Below are 22422 nucleotides of genomic sequence, written 5' to 3' on the forward strand. Positions count from 1 at the left end.
TTGGCTGTAAGGGCCATTTATTTTGACCTTGTGCAAGTTAAGTATAAATAAGGAATCCTATGTTACAGCAACAACACTCTTCCTGCTGATCAGATCCTGCCCTCCACGGCATTCTCGAAGTGGTCCAGCAGCTTCTTGATGCTCTTCCTGCATTCACCAGTGTCAAGGCCAACGATGCTCGCCATTCGGTCAAGTGCGCTTAGTTTGCAAGGACAGACCTGAGACGATCACTCCAGTAACAAGAGTCCAGTAACAAACCTATTATGGCGACAATCTAGTAAAAACAGTCATCGTCAAAAAGCACAGCAATGTACAGTGCTTACAGATTGAAGCGTGACAATTTAGAGCCAAGTACTTTCGTTCCCACCATCTTCCGTTCCGTGTCCCGTCGCTGTAATTTCAACTCGAACACTTGCATCAGAGCCAACACTGCCTTTGGGGACCAGATTCGTGGCAATGTGATGCAGTTATCTTGAGCAAGTGCGCATATCGGATGTTACATACCTAAAGTTTAAATGTTGTGTTTCAATCTGTGAGCACTGTAGGTGTGATAATGACCACATTAACATCCTGTAGGCTTAGTTATAAAGTGCAACAAAAGGATGGAACGTGATGGTACAATCTGCCTGTCACTGAAGTGATGCATCACATCACTGCATTTTCACAAACATCCTTCAGCGTGTGCAGGCAAGGACAAAATGAACTAAGCAACAAGAAATAATTCTATTTGAACTATGCTCTCCTGACATAACGCCACCCTAACTACCAACTAACCAAAGTTTCCATGTTCTTTAATTAATGTATTTATTTTAGATGACCCTGATCTTCACATGCCCTTAAATGTACACTCAAACCTCATTATAACAAAGTTGCATCTGCCAAGAAAATAACTTCGTTATATCCGAAAATTCGTTATAAACGTTTATTTGTAACAATGTAGCTATGACGACTATTCTTCATTTCGTTATAACCGATAATTCGTTATATCCGTGTTCGTTATAATGAGGTTTTACACCCATGTTCAGAATGCTGCATTTTTATAGCTGTATAAGCATTGCTGTCTGACATAGCATCCATCTCAGACAAGCAAACTCCATCTGAAAGCAATGCAGCATCGGATTAGGTGTGTTGGTAAGTCTCTCTCTCTCTCTCCTCCTTCATGCAACACTCTGAGCTACGCCATGGCTCTTCTTGAAATCACGTATTTCTGGACAAGCACCCAGCAGCACATCACACTTGAGCTGTAACATAACAGCCTCTTATTGTTGTGAAACTAGAACAGCAATGAAAAAACTTTCTTAGGAAGATGGCCTGACATGCTACACCAGGTGAAGGAAAGAGATGAAGACTGCATTGACCAGGATGCAAAAGAAACGTTGCAAGGAGGTATAAATGTGCTCGCAAAAGTGGCACATCTTGGAGGCAACCACGTACTAAACACCAATAATTAATACAGTAGAACCCCGCTGATACGTTTTTGAAGGGACCGTAGGAAATAAACGTAAGAGACGGGAAACGTAAGAGCCGAAAAACAGGAAAAATGGCAAAATATTTAGTGGTACAGAATTTTATTTCAATTCTTACGAGCAGCACGAAAATTGGCGCGCTCAGCCGCGATCTAGTCGATGGATAGAAACGCGGAGCTTAGGACGGCCTTATCCGCAGAAATGTAATCAACGTATGTGATTTTTTTAACACCAACAGCTGTGGGCATGAAAGAACTAAGCACACGCAATCACGACCGGCGCGGCGAGTCCGACCGCGAATAGGGGTGTGCGAATATCAAATTTCTCGAATACGAATCGAATACGAATATCCACCTTCGAATATCGAATCGAATATCGAATATCAAAGGAAACATGCCTCCACAGTAACAATATTTTATTTAACATGTAGCTATTTAAAAAAAAAACATTAACAGCCTGACTGGAAACACAACATACACTGCTATCTCCAGAACACAATGTCCAGGCTAGCACAATGCACATCACAACACAAGCAAATATCACGGCACAATGAAAGGAATGAATACATGTCATCATGAAGAAATATGAGTTGCTCCACATGATCAGGCAGCAGCCGCTCCCTTGTAAGAGAGACAACCCCCCCCCCTCCCCCTGCCACTGAAAAGGCACGCTCGCTTGGAACAGAAGTGGCTGGTATAGGGAGGTACATGGGGCAAAGCTTTGCCAGACTGGGGTATCTGAACAGTCCGCCACCAGTCACATGGGTCACTGTCTTTCTTCAAAAGTGGTCCCGCATAGTGAACGAGTGGCAGTGCGGCACGTTACGGCTGCATAATATTGAAAATGTACGGTTACATGATCGCCAACAGCGCTGCACGTCGGAGATGCACCAGCAATAAATCATGCGTATTGGGGCGCTCGTCGCAGGCAGATATCGTGCCTCCGTGTACTTACGATGTGTATCGCTCCTCTCGGCAACGTTTTTAGCGATACGAACGCAGCAGAAATGTGGAAGACGAGTTATTTTATTGCGATAGGAATTATATGGACAGTCTCGGCTGATTTTTGCCGTCGGTGGCCGCCGTCATTCACCGTATATGTATATATATATATAGAAAAGCCACAAAGAAAAAGAATTCAGAAATTCTTCCCGACGCGCGAAATCGAACGGGCGACCTCTCGCTTTGCAGCCCGCCGCGTTAGACGTTAGGCCACGACAGCACAGTCTTTCAGCCTGCTAACGGCGAGCTATTTATATACACCATGTAATTCAAGATGCTTTCTTAGTGGCCACATAGATGGCGCGACGTGCGCGCGCGCTTTAAAGATCGTCGCCCCGCCCCTGCGAACGCCGTTGCTGTTCGCTCTACAGGGCGTCGTCGCTTTCGTGCGCTTATCTCAAGGAAAGAAGGGGCGGCCGGTGGGGTGCTTCACTTCGCTCGCTGCAGCGGCCGCGTTTGCGAAAGGAGCGCGCTGTTCAAACAGAAATAAGTAACAACTGTCACAATTAGTTCGCGCTCGTCTTGTTTATATACACCTCTTACATCAGTATCCTTTCTGAGTTACCACGTAGATGGCGCGATGTCCGCGCGTGGCGCGCTTTAAAGATCGTGACCCCGTTCCTGCGAACGTGGTCGCCTTCGTGCGCTTATCTTGAGGAAAGAAGGGGGCGGCTGGCGGGGGAGCGGGGGGTTGTATGTCTTGTGCTCTCCCGGCGATGTCTGCGCTGAAGTGACAGAGCGTACGAAGGTCGCTTCGACGCTGCAGCGGCCGCGTTTGCGAAAGAGGCGCGCTGTTCAAACGGAAATAAGTAACGACTGGTACAGTTCGTTCGCGCTCGTCCTGTGTGTACCTGTTCGTTCGTTTCGTGCGTCCTGCTTTATGTTTGAGCAGTGCGCTTCCAGTGTCGAGCTGTGACGCATGATAGTTCGCGCTCGTCCTGTGTGCGTTCTTTTCGTGCGTCCTTTGGGCTCGAGCGACGCGCTGGCAATTTCGAGCTGCTTTCCATTCTTCGCGTTACATTCCAATTTATTGCTATCGCATTCATTGCTTCGCCGTTGCGGCGAAGCTGTGACTTTTTATGCATGATAATCGAATCGCATATTCGAATTTTTCGAATATTCGGAACTTTTCGAATACACGATTTTCGAATCGAATACGAATATTTCGAATGTAATATTCGACGAATATTCGAAACTTTCGAATATTCGCACACCCCTAACCGCGAACCGCACGCACGACCATGCGAGCTCCAACCAGCTCGAACTCCTCCCGTTCTCCGACAAATAACGATGATGATGAGTCTACGCCAACGCGATGGCAGAAGTGAATGCCAATCTCGAAGGCCTTGCTTTCGCAAGCAATTACGTCATACACGCCATGTTTGTGCAATGCAAATCTCAGAGGCTATGCTTTTGTCAATAGTAAATGCCAATCTCGAAGGCCTTGCTTTCGCGAGCAGTTACGTCATAGACGCCATCTTTGCAATTTGAATCTCGAAGGCCATGCTTTTGTTTGCATCAATTGAAAGATTCTGTTGCTTGCGCCTCTCATGCGGCTAATATTACGGTCAAACGAGGCCAAGCTGCGTGAAAATGCACCATGGCCGCTCTCTTTGGTAGTCACTCGGTCGGCTCCGGGCGCACTTCGCGACGTATCATACGGGAACGGTCCGACAGTTACGACGTAACAGCGGGGTTCCCAATACATTGTATCCTATGGGAGCTATGCCGGGACCGGCGGAAAACGACGTAACAGCCGGGAAAACGCAGCAGTGAGGAACGTAACAGCGGGGTTCTACTGTAACACACATCTAAACTTCCACATCCCTCATGTGAAAATCTGCACCTTGGCCTTTTTTCTATCGTGCCTGTTCACAAGTACGATGGGTCCTGCTACATCCTCCAGTAGACATCTCCTGTTGATCACGTCAATGAACAGCCAACTCTGCCTTCCAGCCCTTGCTAGCATGGATGTAACAATGTGCATTTCAAAAATTTTAGCATCAAAAATTTCAGATGTTCTTATATATCGACGTCTACGAGGCAGATTTGGAACTCCGGACTTGAAGGGAGCACACGCTTGTCTGCCGTATCAGTTGGGCTTCCACAGAAGTTGAAAGAGGAGGAGAGGCTGAGGAAATGGCATCTTTGCCTATCGCGTGTAAAGTGTTGTCGGCAACACTTTGGTTGCACCTAATCATGTACATAAATACAATTCGGCCTCTACATTGCCTCATTCTTGATAAGACAACTATGAAACACCACCCCGCCAGTGCTTCATCAACCTAGCAAAAAGAAACACTTTCATGTTGCTATCTCATAAGAATATGCTTAGGAATCCTCTCTAACTTTTCTTCTGCAATTTCACTTCGAAGTATTCGAAAAATATTCTAGAAATATTCGAGAAATATTCGAAAAATATTCTATTCGATTTGCACTCACACTTCAATAATCGAATTCGCTTCGCACCCAAAATTTTGCTATTCGCACAGCTCTAAACGAAAGCAAATAAATTGGGTACCAGTGATGAGACTACAGCGCGTACACAAGACTGTTCTGCTCGGTGACCACGACCATTGAGCCAAGCACAGGCAGGACTGCTTTAATGGATCCACAATTTCTGGAGCCACATCTGTAGGTGTATCAGCAAGAGTGTAGCCAGAATTTTTTTTTTTTTGAGGAGGAAGGGTTCGACCTCCCTTTGTGCATGTGCGTGTATATATATAGACACAAAATGTACAAATCTCGAGGGGGGGGGGGAATGTTGAAACCCCCGTACGACCCACCCCTGGCTATACCACTGCGTATCAGGCTAGTTGATGCGAGAATCCTCAATGTATCTCTGTCTACTCCTTGTTAGCACATCTACACTGCTAGCATGTCTCACACAAACCAACAACCAACATCCAAGCAACCAACATACAGTCGCCGACCGTTTATTCGGACGCCGAAAATTCGGACATGCTCGTTTATTCGGACACCTTCGCGGCACCGCGACTCGTCCCATTGAAGTAATGTAAACTCACGACCGAAAATTCGGACACCCCACAGCCCGCCGTTCGATTTTTCGGACTCCGGATGGCTGATAGAGTGCGACGTTGAATGCCATAACAAGCTGTCAGCAATGTTTACAATATTTTTACTAGGTTGCCAGCACTGAAATGTTGCACTGGCTATAGACCTTTTTTTCGTGGGCGCGGCCATATTGCCTAAAGTCCCTAGATTTTTCCTTTCTACTTAGGTACCGACAACTGCCTCCTTTCCCGGCCCTCTCTCACGCGCAGCTGGCGTCTCCCGCCATTTTCTTCCTAACTTGGAAGATTCACAAAGCCATGTGCGTCTAAGTACATTAGCCACGCACCTTTCAGTGGACACTATGCTAACGCGACGCGCCTTTCTCCTCCCGTCAACCCCCTGTCATTAGTGAAAGGGGGACGCGTTTCACCGGGTGCAGAAAAAGCGTTAGGAAGAACATGGCTACCGAAAACGAGCCTTAGCCAATGAGATTCGTCAGCGGCGCTTCAATGGTTGTCGGTACTTAAGAAAGAACAGGGAAAAATCTAGGGACTTTAATATTGCCTAGCAGGCGGCGTCGTCTCTGGTCTGGCAACCCACTGGCATGTGCGAAGCTCCGTGTTTGCATGGAAGGTATGCGTGCGGCTGCAGTTGCAGTCGGAAGGTATGCGTGCGGCTGCAGTTGCAGTCGGATTTTTTTCGTTCTGGCGCGCTGAACTTCGTATCAAGAGATGCGGTCTACGTAGGAAATGAGTTTGTGAGACGTCCTGAAAAGGTTTGATCCGTTGAAATTCAATGATGTTAATATACGTCGACGCGAACGTGTCGCAAGTGGTCGATGTCATATATTTTCGGCACTGTCTGTTGGAAATCCACGCAAATATTTCGACTCGTTCTAGCAGGGCAAGCAAGTTCCGCCACTCTTGAGGTATTACATGAATTTTTTTTCTTGGACTGTAATCTATTAGTTACTTTTTTTTTCATTCACGGTATGTTTATGCTGTCGCGCTGGCTACCGCGTGTACATTCGGTCATGCGTGAACACGCAATCTCGATTTCATGGTGCGGCATCTGTTTGTTGCTCACAAAGAGTTGCCTATCTTGTTTGTCAACTTTTAGGTGACCGCTCATTACTCGCTCGTTTATTGCCCACCGGTGTGGACGAAGTTAGAGCTGTTTACAAGGAGGTGCTGGTACATAAAAACGATGCTGATGTTCACATGCCGGCGCGCTTCTTTTTTCTTTTAAGAGTCATGATATTTGATTGGATTTAGGCGGCGAGAAGATGAAGGTGGTTAGAGAGTTTCTTCTGCCGATAAGGCACGAAGCGCGCCCGGGCTCGAGCCTTTGATCGGCATCGGAGGTGATTCGAGTTTTTGTTTTGTCTTGTTTTTCTTATAACTTCGTATACCAGATTTGCTGTTCTTGAGAAATTCTTGCTGTCTTTCGCAAAGCTAAGCAGCAAAACTGGCAGATCAAGAAACACTAGACAAGAGTAACAACGTGGTTTTTGTATCGCACTTAGAAGATAATTAACTTTGTTGTATATAATTGCGCGACTTGTCAGACATGGTTCTTGACCACGTAAAAATTTGTCTTCCTGAGGTGGTAGTTCTGCACACGGAGTGGCAGAATTTTTTATTTTTTATTTTTTTTTTTTTTTTCCATTCAGCTTTCATATCGCTCATCGTATAAGATACACCCCGCTGGCTCATGGAAGTTGCAACCTCACGACAAAGATCTCACCACGTCCTTTTGATGTAGTGTTCATTGAATGTTCGGGTTTTAGAAGGCTGGTACGGAGCAATATTTTAATGTATGATGCCGGTTACCCCGCTGCGAAGTGAGGGATTTCTCGTCTGTGCTAATGCCAGTATACATCAACTGCAGCGATCAACGTGTTAAGCCGAGCTACGAAGCTAATTGTTAGACCAAAGACATCATATTAAAATATAATAAAACGAAGCAAAAACAACTCAGGTGGCTACTCGAGTGGTACTTAGATGTCTTGCACTTAACGGACAGGGACGCGTACTTGACCGTTTATGTTTGTTCGCAATCTGGCCATATCCGATTGACATTTGACTGCGTGGAACACTAGGAATTCCGGATATATTGCGGCACTTGCTGATTTAGAACCTGTAATGTAACACAGACGATGTACCTTGAAGAGCGCACAACCGCGAACACTCTGTGTTTGGTGATACACTTTGCATACTTATTCTGACAGCAGTTTCCTTTACATAGTTGTTAGAACAACAAAAAACGGCACAGTGGTTTCCCGATGACCTTTCGCTGGCTGACATCGCAATAAAAGAGAACAAAATCCGCAGGTCGACAAAAAACACGAAAAAATTGTTCGACAACGCCACTCATCCAAGCACTAGCCCGCACACTCCGCGCCGTCGCGCACGAGTCAGAAAGGAGGAAAGCGCTGGTTGCCAGTCCGGTCCTCCTCGCCCGATGCAACGGTCTATAACTGGAGATCGTACCAGTGTCAAAAATCCACGCAGAAGTTACCGATCTCGAAGGCTATGTTTGTTGGCTACACGTAACGGTTGCCTTTTGGCTTTAGCCAGTCACGTATCCATTGAACGGCTACCACGGCCAAACAGCAGGCCAAGCCAAGCCAAGCTTGGAATCGGCTGTGTGCGGCGTTTGAGGTGAATGACAGCGCGTACGAGTACGACGCGGATCCTAATTCGGACAAAGAGAGTACAACAACAGACTACAGAAGCGCTGCAACATCAACTAGACCAACGTCATTTCCTTTTGGCGTGTGAGGGTTTGCGTTCTCAGATGTTTCTGTGGCTAGGCCTGATCTGCATCCCGAGCTTTGTGTCCTGCTCGTGCGAGGCCTGATCTGCTGAAATTGCTCCGACGCTGCCCGTTCCATGTGCGCCGTCGGAACTAAAGTAACGCGGCAACTACAAGGCCTTGACGATGGCGAAAAAAGCAGCGATTATTCACCAGGTGGAAGTTTCTTGGGAGTTTTCGCCGAATTGGGCGATGAGATCATCCGTCTGCTACTCGAACCAGCGCATGTGGACAGTGACCGCCTGACGACGCACCTCCCACACCACAGCCATCAAATGCGGATTTAGCGTAGGCCGTTGCAGTGCTATTGCCGACCATCAGGGGTGGCCAAACATTGGCTGAAATACAGGCCGACTTGCTCGCGCGTAAGCGTACATGTGTACAGACGTAGACGTGCACTAACAAGTTTTTTCCGGCCGCTGGGCCAATAAAAGTGCTTTTTTCTGGTGAATCCTTTTTTTCGGACTCCCGATTATTCGGACTTTTCAGCGGTTCCCACCGAGTCCGAATAAAGGGTCGGCGACTGTACTAACAAATAATCGTTCCCTTAATTTCCAGCACAGTGTGCTTGTCAGCAACTATATAAACAAGAGATACAGCTTTACTGCCTTTGCAACACATCTAAAAATTTGTAAAAAAAAAAAAACATTAAATATGGCCCAGAACTCGCAAAGTGCTTCACCACAAGGCAGATTGTGAGACACAGTAGCAGCTGTCATTGGGCTGTAGTGAGGAAGCACAGTCTCTTTACCAGCAACTAGAAGTTTTCTTTAGCACTGTTCATATATTACTAGGGTTTCTTTTTCTTTTTTTGCTAAGTTTTCTTTTTGCAACAGGTTTTCACCAGCACCATGCAATTCGAATTGCTGTCACGGACTGAGCATACTTTTTACTGAATAAATTGGTCACGAGAACGAACAGTGCAGTGAAGTGATGACCACAATTATTGTAGAAGGTAGCCAGAGACAGTTCAACACAGTGCCTGGAACATTTGGTGTGGAATGATCCTAAAACTGACTAATGTTACAAAAAAAAACACAGATAGGATAAATAGTGCTAACACTGCGATTCCATCATTTCTCCCATGTCTATTTTGTCTGCAGTGCCGAAGAATGATTGTTGTCTGCAGTGTGTTGATGTTGTGGTAGAGTGGCTGACAAACACATCCAAATCCAGCTCGAGCACACACACACACACAGGGAACAGCAGTACTATATGTGACGCCATGAAGCAAAGGATACACTTCTGCTACGAGGCCGTCCAGCGGTCGTATGGAGTTGCTCAGCTCTTCAAACTTGGCCATCAGCTGGTACATCGCCTGCACGAATTCAACGCACAACATTAATGCTTTACACTAAAGAAACATAGATCCTAGTACTATAGTCAATCCTTGACTTTGCTTCACTAGGATTGCAAAGCAGCGTTCTAACCACTTGTCCTTTGCTCAAAAGGAATCTAAGGTCGTCTCGGCCTCGGTTCCTTGGCCCATGTGCGATACACTCACGGAATGCGGAGACATTTCATAATTTTGATGGGTCACAGCTAACGTTCATCTCGGGACAACAGACCAATGAGTAGAGATTTGTAGGAAAATTTAGGTGTGCAGACAAAGATATAGAGACGAGCAATACAGACACCACAAATGCTGAATACCAGCTGAAAGGTCAATCATGGTTCAGAGGAAGAAAGATCAGCTGAACGACAAAAAAACGTCTGACTTGTGTTTCGTAATAAGCGCAGCAGCAAGTTCACAAAATGCTGCAGAGGTGTAGTGCATAAAGTTCCATCCAGCTGCGGCCACTTGAATGTAGAGCCGACAGGCCACTGTATTAATCAGAAATTAACTGTGCTTTTTTAGAAAAACCCATAATTTACCACATCTGAAGCAAACATTGTTTTCATTATCGATGAAAACAATGCATGCACACCGTCACTATTTGCAAGTGCCATGCCCGATGAGTGCAGACTGAGAAAGGTCATTCACATCTTGAAATCTGGGAACAAGATCTCTACATTAAGTTACTAACTGATCTCCTTAACCAGCGTGCCTTGCAACCTCGTGGAACAATTCATTTACTCTCACGTCACGAACTTCATCGACTCCAACAATCCTTTTTTTTTTCATTCGGCCCTGCATGAACTACACCATGGTTTCTCTAGAAACATTAAAATTCACGCAGGTGCCTTTTTTTTTCTACAATGCCAAGGCCTTTGACAAAATACCCCACCAAAATACCCCACCAGATGCTGCAGTTACCCTGTACAAACTTACGCCCTAACGTGCTAGCTTGGACCAACAAGTTCTTGTCTAATCATTCACAAATCGTGCTCTCATCAAACCATTCGTCCACATAAATTTCATTACCGTCTCGCGAACCGCTACATTCGGTAGTCGGCCCCTTCTGTTCTTCACCAACGCCTCCTCCCATTGTAGCCGTCCTGCCTTGAGTTGTGGGCGCTTGTCGAGAGATGGCGCCACGTTCTCCCCTATTGTTTTCAATGGGGCTGGCGTGGTGTGACGTCGAGGGGAGTAATGTGTGCATGCGCAAATGTGTGTTGCAAGCGGCCACCACAAGGATCGCCAGCTACTGCCCTCATTAGAAACGGTGAAGGAGGGAAAGGGTAGGGCAGGAGGTTTTTGGCTCACGCTGCAGGCATCTTTCTAGAGGAGGCATTGTCTTCACACATATCAATGACCTGCCCCACAGGTATCTTCTAGCGTGCAAATGTTACAAGATACCTGCAATTAGAAGACACCTTAAGAGAAATTACAGTGTGCAAGCAGATGGGACAAAGAAGAAATACAGCACAAGCACTAACTCCCTACTGGCAATTTATTGCAACACAAATATATGCATGCAAAAAACCCAAATATGCACAGAAGAGCTGGCGATGAACTATGCGACACAACAAAAAGTGTCCCACTTCGAAGGAACTACACATGCTGTTGAAAGCAAACAAGAAAGCAAGTCAAGCAAGTTAAGTGCGGAAAGCAAGTCAAGCAAACATTGTACTGATTAGGTGGGCTTCTTTTTCAAGTAACGAGATTGAGGTCTGGCTTACACACGACTAAAGACAAAAAACTATTTTTATCATATCAGTAAATAACAACTTCACATTACTAAAAGCACCACTGTTACCGTGAGAACATGTTTGGTAAGCGAGAAAATGCACAGAAAGAAAATACAAGTGGCGACAATGCCTTCAAGTCTGCACACCAGCTTGCCGTGACATCATAGATTTTGACACTGTCTGTTAGGGCTTACATAAACATTGATCAGAAAAAATTGTTCACATTGTGTTCTAAGAGATCCAAAGTTTTAGCATACCAAGTTTGAGCAAATTTAATTGCATCAATGTGTCCAAAATATGCAAATAGACCTTGAAATTCGTGACATCCCAGAGACATGCATGCGTTACAGTTCTGACGCAGAATTCAAAAGTGAAACTTTAACCTTCGTTTTCTCTTCTCGTAATTAACCTATGATGGCAGAATTGATGACAACAGTGTTCTGAGAGAATAATCTGGTATCTGCCTAAACTGATGTAATGTTTAACTTTAGCATTCCCTTAATTTAAAAGGCTTCCACGAGCTCCCTGGCCGTTTGACAATGACGCTGACAACAAGTGGTAAAACTGCAGTTTTGTTTCGGTATATGTTTGTTGAGCAATGGCTGCAAATTGAGCACAGCTCGACTGCACGCAAATTATCTTCTGCCAGAACATTTCTTTGTAACGACGTTCCCAGGTCTCACACCGAGTCCTCGTACCGCTTTGCTGCGGAGGGATCTAACTGTCGTTTGCTTTTACTGCTTGTGCTCATAGCAGTGACTTCTTACATATGGAAGAGTGTGTAAAAGATATTCTGATTAAAGAACACTGTCAGAGAGACTGGGCCAACATGCAGAGATGCAGCAGTAGCAGTGGTGTGTGGATAGGATAATTGAGAATGGAAATGGTTTCTCATGATGAAGCATTAGAGTAGAGAGAAGGTGCATTCACGTGTGTGAAATCTTCTTAAAAGTGTGTATTGTGAACTGAACAAATTATGCAATGAAAGAATGTTGAATGTTGCTAAAGTTTATTAATATGCTAACTGTTCTGATCTTGTACCCACTTGCACTTTTTAAAGAGATTTTAACAGCGAAGCTGTTTAGCAAATCACTCCTTGTGAGTCGATCACAGAAAACTACCATCATCTTAACAGGTATGGGCCACTGTGCCTGAGAACGGGTACAGAGAGAGAGAAAGAAAGAGCGAAACAAACAGAGAGACGGAAAGAAAGACATAAAGAAAGAGTAAGAGAACAATCCTTGCCGAACAATAGATTCTTCACGAGGCGCGAATCAAACCCACGTAGCCTTGATCTGAAGGCGAGCGTCTTAACCACTCGGCTATCCAGGCACGGTAGCACAGCATAGCATAACCTTGTACAGTATAGTGCAGCAAGGGGGTGGGAAAGGGAAGTGGGCATGAGGAGGAGAGATGTGATGGTGAGAAGGAGGGGAGAAAGTAAAGCGTAGCACAGAAAGAAAAAACAAAGAGAAAGAAATGCAGAAAGAAAAATAAAAAGAGACAGAGAGAACATGAACGAAAGAGAGAGAAAGAAGTAGAGGGAGAAAAAAAGACACAAAGAAAGAGGAAGCAAGCATCTTAGTGCAAACTGGTTGCAACGTTTTTCTTTCATTTTTCACTGTCAAATGAGCAGTGTTAGTTTTGTTCCCATCTGTGGCTTCTGCAGTGCACACATATCACCGCTGTACGTACTGTCACTACTGTGATGTAATCGCATGCCCTATTTTCCTGCAGTATTTCAAACAAATGAAAGTGCAAGCCCGTCGCATCAGCCGCAGGATATGACACATGTGATCCAAAACGATGACAATTTCTTGTGCATCTTCACTCTCCTCTACACAAATCTGCCATCGCATGTTACACTTGTACTGTATGAAGTGACGGCCACAGTGCTGGCAACACTGTCACGTGAGTTTGACTCAAAATTGCTCACTAACGACGTTTCAGCCACTAGAAGATTTTGCTTCCTACACATATGACTGACAAAATACAGAATTAAATTCAGTTCTCCAAATAAAAATGTTCTTAGCCAAAAAACAAAACAAACAAGTTTCGACATAAACATAATGTTGCATAATGAACTCAATCACAATTTTGCATTACACTTCGTTCCCACGAGAGCTGCTGTTCTCAAGAAAAAACCACAAGAAGAGAGGCCTCAGCAAGTTGGTGCTATGACTCAGCTTTTGTGTGCCTACCTTGATGTTGGAATCTGCCATGTCGCAAGTCCTGGAGATACCTCTCTCGTACAGCCTCATGCAGTCCACTGTCATGGCCGAGATCTGAAAGCAAGCAATACGGGCTTTCAGCTAGTGCCACACCTGTTGGCAGCATGAGCTGTATCAACTTGTACGAGACAGCTATCCAAACACTGGCGAACCAACAGCTATGTCATCAACAAAGATGGTAAACTCCACATTGCAAAGCTTGCCTTGATAATGACAGCACTGGTTATTGTTCAAATAATGACAATTCCCTACATTGTGCCTGCTGACACTTGACTGTTACACGTGGTTTCAATGCAAAAGCCAGGCCTAGATTTCACAAAACGTACAAGCTGTTAATACATGCACTGATATAAAAATTGGTCATACCACCATCGTTCTGACAAGCTGTACTGGTGAAAAACTAGCTTTACAATCATGAAAAATCAAAGTACACAGGTGTTTTTTTTTTTTTTCGCTTTGTTTTTGTTTTTTTTTTTTTCGCTTCGCTCCCGTTGAAATGAAGCCACAATGGCCAGGAATCCAACTCACTTTATCGAGCTCAGCAGTGTCATGCTTTAGGTGCTAAACTACCACAGCTGGGGCAGAAATGCAAGCACAGTCTGCACTGCTAGGTCTTTCTTGACCGATATTTGACAAAGATTGCACCACCACACACTGCCAATGGCCTTCACTGCCACACAAGAACCATTGCAGAAGTCCCCCAGCTTTGCTGTAAGATACTGACAGTGGTGGGCATGGTTAGTATCTTTGCTGAACCATGGCAAATAAGAAATGTAAACTAATGGGACACAGGCACGGCACAAAGAGACAAGATGAAAGTGCTACTGACAACTGAATTCAGAAAGTAGGAAACTCTTCTAACACACCATGTCTTACATCATCGAAAAGCAGGCAGACTAGAAAAAGACCACAAGAACTTACTTTGTAAAAACGCACAAAATGTCTGCCATGTGTTGCGTCTAAAAAAGCCCCTTCATTGTCATGAAGCGCTAAGGATGCTCGACTGACACATACCTTTCCCTTCCTCTTAATTTCGTGGGCTTCAACGACCTCCCTAGTCGTCTGATCTCTACACTGGAAAAGAACTGATCTTTCTTCAAAGTAGGGCGTGCACGTATGTTATGACTTGCAATCGCTTGTGTGCATGGCAAGATGCATGTGCACGCTGCCTTTTGTGGAATTAAAGTGCTCTTAAAGCCTGGTATTTAAGAAGAGAACTTCAGCGCAAATCAAGACGAACCACAAAGAATAGAAGAGACAAGCACTGGCGCTTATTTTCAAGCGTTTATTCAAGCCTGGTGTTTAGGCGCCTGCCAGTTTACCCCATGTACAATAAAGAGTGCATTTGCTCCTTCTTAACTCTTTGAGGGTCAAACGCGTACGTCATTCCCTGTATGTGTAAAATGTGCCCCTTTTCCATCATTTCTCTTGCTTGGCATGTGCTGCCACGTGAAATTTTTTTTCTTGCGACGATGTCTCTCCATTTTTTTTGTTATGTTTTACTACAGCGCTTCACCAGCTAGTTTCGGTTTCGTTCTTCGGCCGGTTCCTGCTTGTTGCACTCGCAAAACTGATGGCTTTCCGATTTAGAATCTTTCAAAAGCTGACCGATTTGTTACTCTCTCATTTATGGCTCCCCAGTATGCGATTACACCTGTTTCCGTGCAGGCACTGACTCACGTAAACAATGCCGCTGTAGTTGCATTTCGGGGACTCACCATATGTGCTTTAGTCTTGTCGGCAATAAGAAGAATGATTATTATAGGTTTTGGACTTCTTTTCGCTTCCCAGACACGCTCACAACTACAGTTTTCTTCAGTGCACTCCCCGACGCAGTTTGCTTTCGCTATGGAAGTGTGCGTCGGTTTCTCTGCCACAAGTGAGTCCAGCGGCGATTCCTCCAAATCGACTGTCGAATCAGAATCTGATTCAGTAAATGTCAGCCCATCTTACGAGGACTTACTTACGAGTTAAGGCTCAGATGTTGATGAGTGAGCGACATCTCAAAAGTGTGTGCGGTGAGACGATGCTGACTGGATCAAAAGTCGCTTTTCTCCCCCTGTATTTCCACTTAACACCACTTCGTGCACTTATTTTCGTACGTCTGTGAACTACACAGATGTTTATTCAAACGCATAATTTTTTAACAGTCGTATAGGCCTTTCCTTAGAATTTATCTTGCACTACTCACTAATAAACCATGTGTATGTAACAACACAAATTATTTTTTGTCACTTGACGGTCGCCAAAAAAAATTTTTAGACAATTTTTTCTAAAATAGATTCATCTGAAGAATTTAATTCAGCAATAAAAAAATACAAACTGATGATTTTTTTTTGCATTTTGCAAAAAAAAAAATCAACCCTGAAAGGGTTAAAGAACTCGTGGGTCCCTTATGCCTTCGCCTAAGATGACTCGAACGTGAAAGCCTTCGTTGATGTGTTGATCCTCCCTCGCCTCCCTCGGAAAGCTTTCTGCGCCTAACGCGGCTTGCACTGCCTCCAGGGTCAGAGGCATTGCAAGCTTTCTGTGCTTGACAAGGTTTTGCACAGCCCCCACGATCGGCCCACTTTCGACGAAGCATTGATGTCATCTGATGATGTCATCGTGTGACGTAATGATCACGTCATGACGACATCACAAATTTTGGCGATCTGTGACGTCATCATGTGATGATGATTTTTCGCATCACTCGTGCTGCCACCAACGCCGTGGGACGCCAACACAAGCAACGCCGACTGTCAATTTTCACGTTTCATGAGGCACCTAAGACTTTTGCTTTAATAAGCAGCAAATAAGAGAAGACGAGGAGTATAGTATTCGCAGTCCTTATTGGCCATGCTTCCATACCAACTAAGGAGCACCTCAGATCAAGCTCACCCCGTGCATGGATGTGGTGAGGCTCTCCAGCAGCGTCTCGACCGAGGCAGCAACCGTGCGTGCCTCTTCTTCCAGGTCGGCCAAGGCACTCGGATCAATGGGGGCAATGGGCGGCCCAAACATCTGCCGACACAGGCTCGACGTGGAGGAGCACGACGAAGGAAACGGCTCTGCACAAACGTCACTATGTTCCCCTCATTGCAACTCGCTTGTCTAGGCCAGGCAAACTCTATTTCCATCTATCCATCAAACTAATAGCTGTCTGAATGGTTATCTGTTTAAATGGAAGCAGACTTGTGAAAGATCTCTTGTATTAGGTACTGCCTGGTGATAAATGAGGGTAAGGTATTTGTTGAGAGAAGAGGGAATGATTTCTAGCCGACTGAGAATTAATTGTAAATTCCAGGCCGCGTGCTGAGCGTTACTCGTGAGTTTGACTCACGTGTTCTCAGAAGCCTCAACTACCAATCGGCAGCGTTTCCTGAACATGCTGAAAAAGTGTTGCAGGGCCCTTTTAAGAAGATGCAAGGTGATGTTACCTAAGTAACAATTTATTATTGATTGTATCAGCAATTATTCTCTTCAGAGCTCATGTCCCAATTTGTGAAACTAAAAATGAGCAGCAACATACATTTCGCAGAAATTCTGTGCTTTGTGACAGTTTCAAGAAACACATCTTAAATATTTATGAAAAAGTGTGTCGATGTTACAGACTTTCTAGGTCCCAGTTACTTCTTGACAAGCTACGAGAAGGACCACGTGTAAATTTAACAGATCAATCTCACAGAAACTCTACCACACCACTACTGCTAAAAAGGATTCTAGAAGCTTTTAGGTCTTGATGATTTGCATCATCACTGTGATGTTTTTATAGTGCTTTTGTTCATGTTGTGCTTATCTTATCATGCCTTTCGCACCACTGTAATATGATCTTATGATACCGTGGACAAAAAGAGATACAAACATACATATGCACTAAATGGATGTATCAGCAAATAAATTGATCACAACTCCTGTTATGTTATTCCGCTTGAAAGTTTCGAATTCCAGTATATCACCATTAACTGCATCCCTCGCTCTGGTAATCGCAGCTGAATCACACTTGCTAAAAAAGTTGTGCTTGAAGTTCTCACTCTTTGAATGTCCTTTCTTTTCCCTTCTCTCCTACAACAAGTTCAAATATATGATGCATGTTCAGCGGTACAATGGAATGCCCTGTTTAGTACTGTTTGTTCCTTACCACTGAGCAAGTTTTCAGTTGATATCAGGGAGTATTTTTTTCTAACGTACAATTTTCAGTTGCATTTGCCTTGCGTTCTTACTGATTTACTGTCATCTTTATTTTTTCCTCTCCTGTTATATCCTTATAGGTCTGTACATGATTAAATAAGTAAATAAACAAATAAATAACCTGCAGTGCAGTTAACCTTGACATCCAACTCAAGGCTGCCTTGAACCTAAGCACATAGCAAAAATGGCAAGTATGTCTACATCATGGCTTGACTGGGAGGTGCACACCTTCTGAGCATGCCAAAACTGGTCTAACACCCTACACCCATTTCGGACACCTAACACCATCACACGCAATGCAGCCACACCAACCTGCTGCCTTGCTGACGGGGCTGCTTAGCTTGATCTTCTCCTGAAGGTCTTCGGCTACAAAGCTGACCATGTCGCCCTCGTATGTGAGCGTCCCAGCAAGTTCGGACAGTCCCGTGCCGCCGGCAACTCCGTGAGCGTGCCGCTGGAGTGGCGAGTCCTCAAACACCTCCTCGGCACTCATCATGGACGAGCCAGGGCTGGTGATTTGGCTGTCCGTCATCGCAGAGGCAAGACGGCTACTTTGGTGCGGCTTGGACACCTTGACGCCCAGGCTCTGAGGTCTGAAAGGCAATCCAATCGGACAAGTTTGACCAGGCACACTGCTACAACTACACTGCCAACATCATAATTTCGGTTACTTCCACAAAATGCAAACAGGGTACCAAAGCCAATGTTCCTACGCAGGTCACAGCTAGACAGGTAGTACATGCTATACATGTGTGCCACCACCCTTAATCACCATCATTGACATCGATGTCATGTGTGCATGCATGACACGTGGCTAAGCAAGCCCAGGGGCTGTAAGCAGTAGCTCAGAAGAGTCTGAGCTGTCAAACAGTAAATGTGTGTCTAAGATCCTAAGTTAGCTGCTGACTTCAAAGTCACCACCCTGATCCCACAATACAAAGGCATGTATAACATACGCATGCCTTACGCATGTATGTGCACTGCACAGGTCCCTTCACCTTTCTCAAGTCTGGACTTGTTCGTGTAATATTTTCCTTCAGTATCAGCTGTCCAGCCCAAGAGTGACTACTACTAACTGTGAAAGTGCAATATTGGAGATAAAATGTAGCAGCTTCCTACTGATAAAACTCATCACACACAAAACAGCCCTAGTTAACTGCATGCCAATGGCCACACTGATCAACAGCAATGGGGGTAACAGTGACCAGCATTTCTTCCTAGTCTGCACAATGCCTTGTCTCCTACAACACTTTGTATTCACTTCTTTGTTGCCTCATTGTCTAGATTATAACAGTTTCTCAGCACAGTGTATAAAGAGACATGCCAATGGCTACAAGAATGCAATACTGTTACAAAGTCATGTAGTAAGCAATGCGTGTTACGGTAATAACAATTAAAGGATTGTTCATTTGTGGCAATATGCATTTGCCATGGAAGTGTTGCACTCTGCATATGACAGGATGGTGTGATGAAATTATGGACTTTGCAAGCGTAAACAGGATGGGCATCGCTGACAAAAGACATGGTTGTATTAGACATCAACGGCAGAGGCATTTGTAAAGCAGACTCAAGAATCTTGATAGAGATGTTGGCGCTGGCTCTTTGTGCATAGTGGGTGGCACATATGTGGTGCTAATGGGATCCTGCCACCACTGGAGTGGCGTCACTGTTGCTTTGCAGGGAGAGTGGGTATTTCAGAAAGGGTTGTTGTTTACACGCTACGCATCGGTGTATTACTTTGCTGGCACTCGGTCTTTTTACTGTGTAATTTGCACAGCTTGTGAGTCTGTTTGCAATGCTTGAATCTGGTGAGAAACCCATCGGTGCAACCTTGCACACGTCAGCAATGTGGACACTGCAGCTTCACCAAGTATTCTCCAGCAACAACCTTTTATGAACAGGGTTCTAACAAATGCTCGTCTGTGTCACCATGGCAAAACATTGCACTTCTATGGGAAAATGTAGGTTGCGTAGAAACCATTCGAAGCCTACCAGAATGAACACAGTATACACAGTCGCGAATAATGTGGAACAGGGACGGTCCGCAAGCTTCGAGTAATGCTGCAGCTTGATTTCTTACCCCTGAAAGCAGCAAGAGCTTTCAAAATTCTTGTACTGATGTTATTAATGAGAACTAACAGACAATAGTGACAAGGAACGCATAGGGGATGTCATCTGTAGCAATTTGGATATAAATGTGAAAAAGGTAAAGTGGACAAAAAGATAACTTGCCACCGGCAGAGTCGCAGGTTCGGTCCCTGCCGGCGGCAAGTTATCTTTTCGTCCACTTTACTTTCTTCACATTTATATCCTAATTACTACAAATAACACCCCCCATATTTTCCGTGGCGTTATTGTCTGTTAGTTCTCATTAATATTGTGTCTAACAGGAAAAACAAGCCCTTGAAAGTCGTCATCTTTCTTCCTTCTTTGTACAGATGTTGACTTACGAATACTTATACCCTCGACTAAACGTCTTTATTTTTTTAAGTACCCTTAACAAGGAACAAGATGCAATGGTAGGGCCAGAATAGCCAGAAGCATGTCGTATATTTCAATGTTTCAGACCATTGCAGTCCTCCCTGGAAGCTGACAAAGAATGCGTGTGAGAAATACGGGGGCTGTAGCCTGCCCTAGATCTTTCTCAAAATTGCGTACTTCTCGTTTGACTTTAAATCAAAGTGCAAAGTGAACAGAGACTTGTTGCAAATGCTTAGCATCATTCCTTTGTTAGAAAACCTTACTTAGGTCCCTGACAAATAATTAGCATCAACGACACACCTGGCATTTCCAATCGCTTCGGCAAGCCCCTTTCAGCATTCCGGAAGAGATTAGTAGGATTGGGAATCAGTTTTGGGCAATAATGGTCCTTAAAAACACGTGTTTCCTTCAGTTTGTACCCTTCTCAACATAATTGTTGCAGCAAACATGGAACTACAAACACTTTTTTAATTTCAAAGGAAACACCATGTGGAAAATATCCTTTGTTAGATAGGGATGGGTCTTGATTACGTCTCTGCTTGTTTAAGCGGGTGAGTCAGTACGTATTACAGGCTTCTGCAGGAGGAACGTATGAGACATTTCATATAACTCCCTCAACATTACAAGGACGCTACCTGCCATGCTGATCTGATTAGTTTTCAGCAAGCAGTGTGTGTGTACCATGATTATGCCTTTAACACACATTCTCTTTGACTTTACCAACTTCTTTTGCATGTGTCAATGAACTAACGCCCAGGTACAATTCTATGTCTAGTGGGTACACATGTAGAACATCGAACCATACCCTCCTTTTATTTCCATCAAATTTAGTTAAATCTTGTTTGCCATCATCCTTGAAAGGAAAGGTGCAAATTTAGGCGCCATGACAACAAGACGAGCGCCACTACAGACTGATTTATTGGTCTGCATATCAGGGTAGATTCCACACGACATGTGACATGCGCAGAACAGCGGCCGCGGCGAAGAAACAGGAGAAAAGAGTTGTTGTCTCACTTTCGTGGTGTCTAAATTTGAGCCTTTCCTTTCAAGATGCTTCACCAAGTAGCCCCTCAATACTTATGTACTACTTCTATGATATTACCATCTTCCCTAATCTAATGAATTCTAACCTACCGCATACTCTCTTTGACTTCATGTCCACATATCTCATTTCTAGTTAGGTCCATTCCTGAGATTGGGTGTGTTTGTTAAAAGGCAACCCTTAATACCACGGACATGTGTCAAAGGGTATAACCCTCAAACAGGGGCTGGCCTGTACCTGTAGTTTGCACGCGCCGAGGCAGCGCCGCCCTCGCGCTCCTCGCGGTTGATCTGGTCGACGAGCTCGTTGATGCCCTGCGTGGCGTCCTGCACCTCGGCCAAGTCGGAGATCTCGCCTGGCAGCAGGTCGTCGTCCTCGTCGTCTCCCTCCTGGTAGATCTCGCTGTACGACGCCGTCATTGCGTCCGGCATGTCGTCAGACGTCGGCGTGTCGTCGTCGATCGACGGTGACACCGACGGGCTCGGTGCCTCGTCGCCGCTCGTCGCGCCGTTGGCGTCCGCCTCTTCGGCGCGCCGAAGCTTGGACGCGCAGTTGTCGAGGTTCTCCAAGTTCGGAGGACGGTTCTCCACACTCATGGTGGATGACCGATACGGCCGCCGTAGTGCGGATACCAACTAATAGCACTGCGTACGGCGAGCAACTGTCATTCGCAACGTACTCGCGCACTCGTCCGCACAATGCGGGCGTCCTCACGAAACCATTTGGGTTTCTTCCTACAGCACAGTTTTTGCTTTGCAGCCCTTCTCGAGGCAGATAGCCGAGCGAGTAAACTCACGCCCTCCTCCTTGATCTGCCTGCTGGGCTCCAAGAAGAGATGACCGTCCGCACGCTCTGACCATCCGTAGTATCGAGCCAGCCAGCTCCGAAATTCGGCAGGTGTGCGGGGCAAGGGCTAATGTCAATTCCCGGGGTTTCGTAAGGTGACTGAGAAGCAATGAACTCGGATAAACTCGTCACGCCGAACACTTGTCATGCACTTGTTTCATAACAGCGCATATTGCGCATATCACAAGCACAAGCAAGTACGTACGACTCCGGTGAAACCACCAACCTACAGTGCAGAGATTTCCCTAGAATATTCCCTAAAAACTCCCTGCTTTGGCGAG

At 45.1% G+C, this 22422-nt stretch overlaps 1 protein-coding gene across 1 annotated transcript; it reads right to left on the reverse strand.

Moving 5' to 3' along the window:
- On the reverse strand, positions 1-22343 carry LOC119372276 (BLOC-1-related complex subunit 6). Its single transcript, XM_037642753.2, has 6 exons — positions 21533-22343; positions 18085-18365; positions 16483-16652; positions 13573-13656; positions 9541-9617; positions 1-147 (listed from the first exon to the last, which is right to left on the reverse strand). The coding sequence occupies exons 1-6, from the start codon at positions 21889-21891 to the stop codon at positions 90-92; spliced, it is 1029 nt and encodes a 342-aa protein (XP_037498681.1). The 5' UTR covers positions 21892-22343; the 3' UTR covers positions 1-89.
- Between the last annotated feature and the right edge of the window lie 79 nt (positions 22344-22422).

This window comes from Rhipicephalus sanguineus, chromosome 10, assembly GCF_013339695.2.
Source record: "Rhipicephalus sanguineus isolate Rsan-2018 chromosome 10, BIME_Rsan_1.4, whole genome shotgun sequence".
NCBI lineage: Eukaryota > Metazoa > Arthropoda > Arachnida > Ixodida > Ixodidae > Rhipicephalus > Rhipicephalus sanguineus.

What these genes read in the sequence shown, in the direction of transcription:
- LOC119372276 (XM_037642753.2), bottom strand. Translation starts at nt 21,891, where the DNA reads ATGAGTGTGGAGAACCGTCCTCCGAACTTGGAGAACCTCGACAACTGC. An exon ending in CCCCGTCAGCAAGGCAGCAG is followed by an intron (nt 16,653 to 18,084) that starts GTTGGTGTGGCT and finishes ACGTTTGTGCAG; the next exon opens with AGCCGTTTCCTTCGTCGTGC. An exon ending in TGGCAGATTCCAACATCAAG is followed by an intron (nt 9,618 to 13,572) that starts GTAGGCACACAA and finishes GAATTCGTGCAG; the next exon opens with GCGATGTACCAGCTGATGGC.